Consider the following 8994-nt stretch of genomic DNA (forward strand, 5'->3'; position numbering starts at 1 on the left):
TATCTTAGTCAATATAGGTCTGAATTGGGTGATTCAAAGCTCCAAGTTGTGGGTTTTTTCATGGGGATCGTCGTGGTGTGGTTGGTTTCAACTATAGGACCTTTGTTTGAGGTAATTTCTCTCTTTTAGCTACTTCCCATGTCTTTATTGGTGATCAAAATATGATTTTTGTGCATGTTTGTACTTCGGCTGTATTGAGCACCAAATTGTGCTCCTTTTTGAAGCAAACTTTTGGGGTGGTGTAGAGGACCCTTGTACGGAGTTAATTCCTTACTTTACGAATGTAATGACCCTCCAAGTCATTTTCTTCATTCTTCGATAGTTTTAGCATTTAGAGCTTGCCTACAGTAACCCCAAGTCATTTATGACTTACTGGTATTGACATTTTGGTTGTGTTGTCATTTATTTACGTTTTCTAGCCTTTTCCCTATTCTTAAGCTATTATAACTTGAATAGTTGACTTCAATCATAACTTCAAGAAAATAACCTTAGAATGGAATTTTAATGGTTCCATCAGCTTCAGAATAGCCAAATAAGGCTAGTCAGTCAGAGTATCGAGGCTATAGATATGAGTTTATGCCTATTTGGCACTTTTGCCTTTAAAATTAAGCCTACCCTTGAATTTGGTCAACATTCTTGAAAAACACACTCGAATGAAAATTTTGACTGTGTGGTTAGCTCCGGAATGTCGAGTTTTTCTAGGACAACCCTTTATTTGCTTCCCAGGCTAACAGTCTAATCCTGAGGCTTATTGTAAAATTTTGCTCAAAATGGTTTTTGTGTTTGGGATCCACTTTCAGTCATAACGACCTCGTATGGAGATTTCGACTATTCCATTGAGTCCAAAAAACTGAATTTGGTGGGGTATTATATCTCGTTTGCATGCATGGAATTCTAAATAAAGTTTGCGCAATCCATCAAAATATCTGAACTTGAGAAATATCAGTTTTTGAGCTGATATCTGTGTAAGAATTTTTGTTCTCTGCAATCACGCGCCTTTGGCCGCATTCATGGAGGTCCTGGAAGTTGCTCTTTGCATTTGCGAAGCCTTGGCCGCATTCGTAGAGGCTTAAGTCCTTTTCCTCCGTATTCGCGGGGCCTTGGCCGCGTTTTCGAAGGTGTGAGAGCTTTGCCTCCACATTCGTGGGCCTCTGGCTGCATTCGTGAAGGCCAAGCTTTTTGGTCTCCGTATTTGTAGAGCACTGTAGCCGCATTCGCGAAGGCAAAGTCCTGGTCTTTTAGTAAAAGCCCAAAGGGCCAAACTCAAGAGAATTTTATGGGGAATCCAGTGGTAAGATCAGATTCTCAAGGAGAAGCTTCTTGTAAGGTAAAATTTCATAATTAGCTATTCTTCTAGTTATTTTTGGAGTGGGGTTTTATTGAATTTATGGAGATTATATCTTGATCATATGAACTCTATTTTTAGCAATTTTTAAGGCTATATTATAGGATTTTTGCAAGGAACGTGATGGCATAATTTGTTTGGATTGGGAGGTGTTGTTTTTGAGAAATAGTTTTCATTTTCATCCTCCTTAGCTTAAATTATGTGGATTTTGTTGAAAGATCATCTTGCATCATTTTCCACCCTAAATTGTGTTATAAATTTATCCTTGAACTTGAGGTGTTGTTTAGGATCTATGTTTGGGGTCAATTCAAGAATTTTGAATGCGGGCCCGTCTATAAATTTGATAATTTTATTGTCAAAATGATCATATTGACATAGGGATTAACATTTTGTAGTATGGCGGTAATTAGAGGTGATTCAGATGGTTAGAACTTTATTGTGGTTGATTCAGAGTGCGCGTGATCGGCTTCAAGGTAGGCTATGGTCTCCCCCTTTTGAGTGAACTCTATTAGATATCGCGTAGTATATTTTACATGTTACTTAGGTGAATATTTTCCAAGATTAGCATTTTTCTCATTCAATTTCATTTTCTTATTCCCGAGTGAGCTTTAGGCTAGAATAGTCCCGTAATATCCTTAGATTAGGTTGTGGGCCTTTATTGTGGTTTTGACTTAGTATTATTATCCTAGTTAGGATTGATGTTGATGGACTTGGGATAGGTTTGAGCCTTAGGTACTTTATCATGTGGTTGTTGCCCTCTTAGCTAGGCATAGTTGTTGGTAGGGCTTATTATGGATGTGATACCCTTTTATGCTAGTACATAAGACATTTAGGTTTGTCGTAGCCATAGGTTTTGCTTAGGTGTGCTGGTTGTGAGCTGAGGTGGCTTATTTTGGTGTAAGGCATCATACTTAGAAATATTTCTCCCCCCTTTATTATTTCAAGCCATGTTTCATTTGTTTTGGTTTTGTTTAGCAGTAGGCTTATGATGCCATCTTATCTATTATCTATTGTTAGGACTGAGGCTGTATTTGATGAGAGACTAGATCCCAGGTTAGTCTTTTGACTTATTTATGTTCTAGGACTTGGTATTTCCTTATGGTTGTGTGTATCTTGTTTCGATGCTGGTGATGACATGCTTGCATTATTTGAGCATACTCACTCGCTTTGTGGTACGATCCCGGTATTGACGTTGAAATTTTCACTACTATATTTTAGAAGTCTTTCTCTTTTTTTTACTATTTTAAACTATTTTTAATGGGAGTCGTACCACCTGGATACTGGGTCACTGGTTTTGGAAACTTATAAGGTTTCGGGAACGTGCACCATTTTCTACTTGAGGCATTAGAGGCATCTGGGATATGCTCGGTTTTACTTGGCTATTTGGCGTGTCGATGCCTTTTTTTGGCCCACCGATTCCCCTGAGTTTATTCTTGTCAGTTGGGCCATGCTCTTGGGAGTTTATTGGCTGGGTGGGGGATAGCTTCTCAGGGTTCTCATGGTTGAGGTTACTGGTTTACTAATATTCAACGTGGTGTCTTTCTTTCTGCATTGGCTTGGCTACTCACTCTCTGGTACCACTACGGGGATACTATTTATCTATGTAAGACCTGGTTTGTGCCCAAGCAGTGTATACGGACTTTCTGCATCCCCTATGGGCCTCTTTGGCCAATACACCACTGAACTGGATAAGGGAGTCTCATGGGTCCCACCTAGCAGGTTGAGGGTCGGGATGGGTCTATACACTTATTGTTGTTGATCTCTGAGAGTCACTTATGATATCACTGGATTTTACTACATACTTGCATTCATTAGCATCGCATATCACTAGCATACTTGTATGGTGTGGTCCCTTGATTTTATGGGGGTCGGGGGTATATTTTTCATTATTTGTACCTTCCAGGGGCATGGGCGTTCGATTGGTTATTGTCTGATTATACTTGTTCTTATCTCTTTTTATACTTGTAGTTGGTACCTTTGGTTGTATTGCTAGTTTGTCTATTGGTATTTTAGTTGGATTGTGTTTGGTCTTTCCTGCTAGACTCAATCAGAATAGTTCCTAGGTGATTATGTGGTTAGAATTTCCAGTTAGCACTGTATTTTCATTAGTAGACTCCTATGTTGCATTCTTTCTGTTAATTGGTTGTTGCATTGTGTGTTAGGTGCATTCTTTGACTCTGCTCCTTTATTTGCGTCTTCGATCTCCTTATCTTATTTTCTATCATTATTGTGATAATTTTCTGATTAGTTAGTTATGCAGTATTTACTTAATTATATGTTAATTATACTTGCTTTATCTGTAGATCTCAATCGACCTATGCCTACAGAGTACAATTTATTTGTTACTCATACTACACTTCTTCCCCCTGCAAATCATAGTATGGGTTATCACTATTGATTTGGACTGGTGCGGAGCAACTTCTGACTCGGAGATTTGGTGAGCTCCTATCGTTCAGAGTTGGTGATTTTCATCCAAGCCAGATTAGGAATAGTCTTTACTTTCTTTCGATGACTGTCTGTACTCATATTGTATTTATAAAAGCCTTGTACTTCTATTTTGATTTAGATGCTCGATTACTAACAGACACCAGGTCTTGGAATAGTTACTTGTATTTGTTTTAGTTTCCTATTTCTTTTAATTAGTATGTACTTTCCATTTTTATTTATTAATCTTCCACTTGATAGCTCGTGGCCTTAGGTTTTGGGCTAAGGGTTAAGGGTTAGGCTTACCTGCTAGTGAATGTTAGTAGGTGCCATCACGGCCTAAGAAATTAGGTCATGACAGTGGGTCCTATATTCCCATTTTTTACTCCAAAATTGTTTTTTCTCTGAATTTGAAAATATTAATGTCAAAGCGGCCGTATTGGCATTGTGATTCCATTGATGATATCATGGCAGCGCTCAGAGACCATTCGAAAGGGAAAAGCTCATATTCCATGAGTTGGAGCCCGTGCGGTTACCCTACAGATAGGCTATGGTTTTCCCCTCTTTAGCCTGAGCATGTTTTGGTATTTTTATATTGAATTGTATAAGCTTGGAGGGGTTTAGGCATCGAGCATGCTAAATTCCTAGAATTCATGTCCTAGGCATTATTTTTAGGGAATTGTTTAGACTGTTAAAGCATGTCTCCTGTTATTTTTTATCATCCATACCTTGTGGTGTATGTTGTGCCTTTGTTTTATGTACTTGGAAGCATGTTAGGCCTTAGTCTAGGATTAGGCTAGTGTTAGCTTAGACTTTTGAGATTTTGGTATCATTGGGCCTTAAAGCTTCTCCAACGTCATTTCGGACAAATTAGCTCCCTGTAGACTAATATAGCAGATCGAGTATGATAGTCTAAGACTTAGTTAGGAAATAACACAGCTTTGGAACCTTATCTCCATAGTATCCTACCATTTTATCAGTTTTGCATCACTTAATTCTTGGGTCCAGAAGTCTATTGGTCGATTCTAGTTTGATGTGGTTTGGGTCTTAGTGATTTATTCATGGCACTCTGATTGGGGGTATGCCCCATGATGCTCTGTTAACTGCTGATCCTAAATCTGACTGATTAACCTTTATTTGTAGTTCTAGTATGCAATTCACTCCACCAGGTTGGGTTCAAGTCCTTACATAGGTATTATTGCCTCAATTCAAGTCCATGGCCTTACTTAGTTATGGTTTGAGTCCATCGCCGTTATCAACCTTGGTTGAAGTCAATCTCTACTTACTAGCTTTGGTTCGAGACCATGGCTACCATTACCTCAGTTAAAGTCTGTAGCCTCTCTTGCACGTGGTTCAAGTTCACGATTATCTATCACCTTTGTTCAAGTCCTTAGTCTCTTTTGCTAGTGGTTTAGGTCTACGATTATGAACACCTTGGTTCAAATCCATGGTTATTATAAAATATCAATTCATTTCCCTGATACTCTTATGATTCTTTGGTTCAAGTCCTTAACTATGATTCAACTTTGGCTAAAGCTTCAAGCTTACAAGATGGTTCTGTTGGCATTGTTGGAACTTTATTGGATTCTCTCGTTTTACTTTAACTATATTTTCTCCTATCGATCTTATGGGAGTTTGTTCAGGTTGTTACTTTTAGACTTGCACATGAGCATACCCATTAGGTTTATGGGAGCCAGGCTGATTTTGCTAGTTTCTCTCTACACTCATGTACATACCTACCTTGATTTCTTGTTCTGCCTTTAGTTGTGATTAGTTTCTCGCATTTCAATTTATTTCTACTTATCTTACTCAGTCGGCCTATGATGCCTACTAGGTACCTGTTGTTTTGGTACTCATACTATACTCTACATCTGTTTTGTGATGCATATCCGAGTACTTAATATCATCATTGATTTCAAGCCAGCTTCAGTCATAACTGGAGGGGAGGATAAGTACACATCATCCTAGATTTACCCTTTTGTATATATATTTTGCTTGTCTTTCATTTTCTTGAGATAGTCTTGTTTCTATAGTCCAATTTTGGGACTTGTACTCTTTTGTAGTAGCTTTATACATGTGACTTCAAGGTTCTGGGAGTGATATTTTGATTTGTATATATTTCATTATTCTTCCGCCATACAGTTTTATTCTTATTACTTCATTACTATATTTAGTTTGAATTGTTGGTCTTCTACCCTGACATCTCATTACTCACAGTTTTGGGATATTGGGCTGGCTTTATTACTAGTAGGTCATAGTAGGTGCCATCATGACCTGAAAAAAATTGATTCATGACAAGTGGGTATCAGAGCCCCAGGTTCACCGATCTCACTTATACAGAGCTAACATCTAGTAGAATTGTGCAGATTGGTGTGGAGACGGCTGTGACTTATATTCGGAAGGTTACACGATGTCTTTAGGAACTTGTCTCTTTTGTATCATCATCGTGCAATGTGTGTCTTGTCAGTTTCTAAAAATCTCACTTTTTCCCCTCTTTTAGAGGATGGGTCGCACGCATGCTAGGGATAGGGGTCGACCTTGAGGTTGTGCCAAGGCTACGGCTCCAGTCCAAGACCAAGAGCAGACTATAGAGCCTGAGGTGGAGCCACTAGTGGCTTTAGTACATCATCGACCGGTAGAGCCGAGACCAGCCCGAGCCAGTTTCTGCTCCAGACCTATAAGGGAAGTTCGCCCGAATATTAGCTTCTATTAGGGGTATACAGCAGACCACAGCTCCAGCTACTCCAGCATCGTAGGGCCAGCCTACTTCAGAGGCACTAGTTGTTCAGCAGCCACCGACACCTACCGCTTAGATGGGTTTTTCTTATCGAAGTGGACGATCTCTTACTCTGAGCTGATATCTACAAGGGTGATAAAAGTATGGGGATCTAGATCATTGGTCCCCGCTAGTGCCTTATTTGTAGGTTAGTCGCACCAACTCTATAGGCAGCTAGGATTGTACTTGTAGTAGCAACTCCAGTTATAGGCGGTGGCTAGTGCTAGGACCATAGGGGTGGTCATCAGGGTGTACGGTTTTATTATGTTATCAGCCCGCATCTGCTTTATTTGATACAGGATTTACCTATTCTTATGTATCTGTATATTGTGCCCATTGACTGTGTATGAGGACAGAGCCCTTAGCTGAGTCATTGCATGTGTCGACCCAGGTAGGTGATGTTTTAGTAGTAGATTAGGTTTTTCGATCCTGTATGGTGTCTATTCAAGGATGAGACACTAGGGATGAAGTCATTTTTCTTGATATGGTAGATTTTGATTTAATTATGGGCATGGACTGGTTATCCCCTCGCCACGAGGTCTTGAATTGCTATGCCAAGATCATTACCTTAGCCATGGCAGGTATTCTACTAATGGTGTGGCAGGGCTCTTGCAGTAACACGGCGGTTGGGGTGATATCTTTTGTTTGAGCTCAGAGGTTAGTTGCTGGCAGATGTTTAGCATACTTGCCTTATGTTAGAGATTTTAGTAGAGAGGGCCCTACAGTTGATTCAGTGCCTATAGTCTGAGAGTTTGCAGATGTGTTTCCTGCCGACCTGCCTAGCCTTCGTCCGAATTATGATATTGACTTTGACATTCATTTAGCACCTATTACTCAGCCTTTCTCCATCCCACCATACTTCATAGACCTTGCAGAGCTTAAGGAGTTCAGTTTGTAGCTTCAGGATCTCCTAGGTAAGGGATTCATTTGGCCTAGCATAGTACCATGGGGTGCCCCAGTCTTATTTGTTAAAATGAAGGACGGTACTATGTGGATGTGTATTGAAAACAGGTAGTTGAACATAGAAATGGTGAAGAACTGTTACCTCAAGCCTAGGATTGATGATCTATTTAACCAGCTTCAATCGGTCCACAATCACCCAAATAGAATCATACTTACCCAATGTCATGGCTAATCGGTCCACAACCACCTGGTTTCTGATGCTCATACTTCACTTGTTGGTAATTTAGACACTTAACCACAAAATCAACAATGTCTCTCTTCATGCCACACCACTAATAGTGTTGTTTAAAGTCATAAAACATCTTTGCCGCTCCCGGGTGAATAGAATACTTGGAACAAAGAGGCTCTTCCAATATCATACGCACCCAATTACCAACCTTGGGCACACAAATGCGACCGTTAATCCTCAAAACTTCCTCTGGATCAAGAGAGACTGATTTAGCTTCACCTCTCAATACTTTATTCCTAACGGCCCTCAACATGTCATGATCAAACTGGTGTACACGAATATGATTCATCAAACTAGACCTAGCCTCCACAAAGGTCAAAATGCTATGAGATGTAGAAATATCAAGTCTAATTAATTGCCTAGCCAATGATTGAATCTCCAAAGCCAAAGGTCTCTCATCCGCCTTAAGAAAGAACAAACTACCCATGCTAGGTGTTTTGCGACTGAAGGCATCCACTACTATATTAGCTTCACTCACATGATAAAGGATGGTGATGTTATATTCTTTAAATAACTCCAACCACATACGCTGCCTCATGTTAAGATTTAACTAAGAAAAGATATATATAAGGAAGCCTGGCATTAGTCAACCCAAAGGACATGAACACAAACTCATAATGCCCATAACAAGTCCTGAATGTAATCTTCGAAATATGAGATTCTTGAACTCTCTACAAGTGGTAACTCGACCTCAAGTCAATCTTAGAGAATATAGATGAACCCTGAAGCTGGTCAAATAAGTCATCATTGCGAGAAACAGGATACTTATTCGTGATGGTGACTTTTTTCAATTGTCGGTAGTCAATACACATCCTCATAGTACCATCCTTCTTCTTCACAAATAAGACTGGTGTACCCCACAATAATACACTAGGTCGAATAAACCCATTCTTCAACAAATCTTCCAATTGTTCCTTCAACTCCTTTAATTCCACTGGAACATCCAATAAGGATAAATAGAGATGGTATTGGTGCCCGACACTAAATTAATCACATAATAGATATCACAGTCAGGAAGAACACCTCGTAAGTCTGTAGGAAATAAATCTATAAACACTCCCACCATATTCGTGGTCTCTAAAGGAGATGACTCTTTCGTAAGATCATGTACATGGGCCAAATAAGATAAGCAGCCTTTATCCAATAAATGACGAGCATGAATATAAGACATCACCCTCTTAGGATACAAACCCAAATTACCCTTCCACACCAAGATAGGCAAACTGGGATAGACTAAAGTCATAGTCTTTGAATAAC

At 39.5% G+C, this 8994-nt stretch overlaps 1 protein-coding gene across 1 annotated transcript; it reads right to left on the reverse strand.

The window, feature by feature from the left end:
* Positions 1-1008: 1008 nt before the first annotated feature.
* Positions 1009-8275, reverse strand: LOC129871283 (uncharacterized). The gene is made up of 2 exons (XM_055946190.1): positions 7886-8275; positions 1009-1230 (listed from the first exon to the last, which is right to left on the reverse strand). Exons 1-2 carry the CDS (start codon positions 8273-8275, stop codon positions 1009-1011), a joined length of 612 nt encoding a protein of 203 aa, XP_055802165.1.
* Between the last annotated feature and the right edge of the window lie 719 nt (positions 8276-8994).

Source organism: Solanum dulcamara, chromosome 2 (genome assembly GCF_947179165.1).
Source record: "Solanum dulcamara chromosome 2, daSolDulc1.2, whole genome shotgun sequence".
NCBI classification, from domain to species: Eukaryota; Viridiplantae; Streptophyta; class Magnoliopsida; order Solanales; family Solanaceae; genus Solanum; species Solanum dulcamara.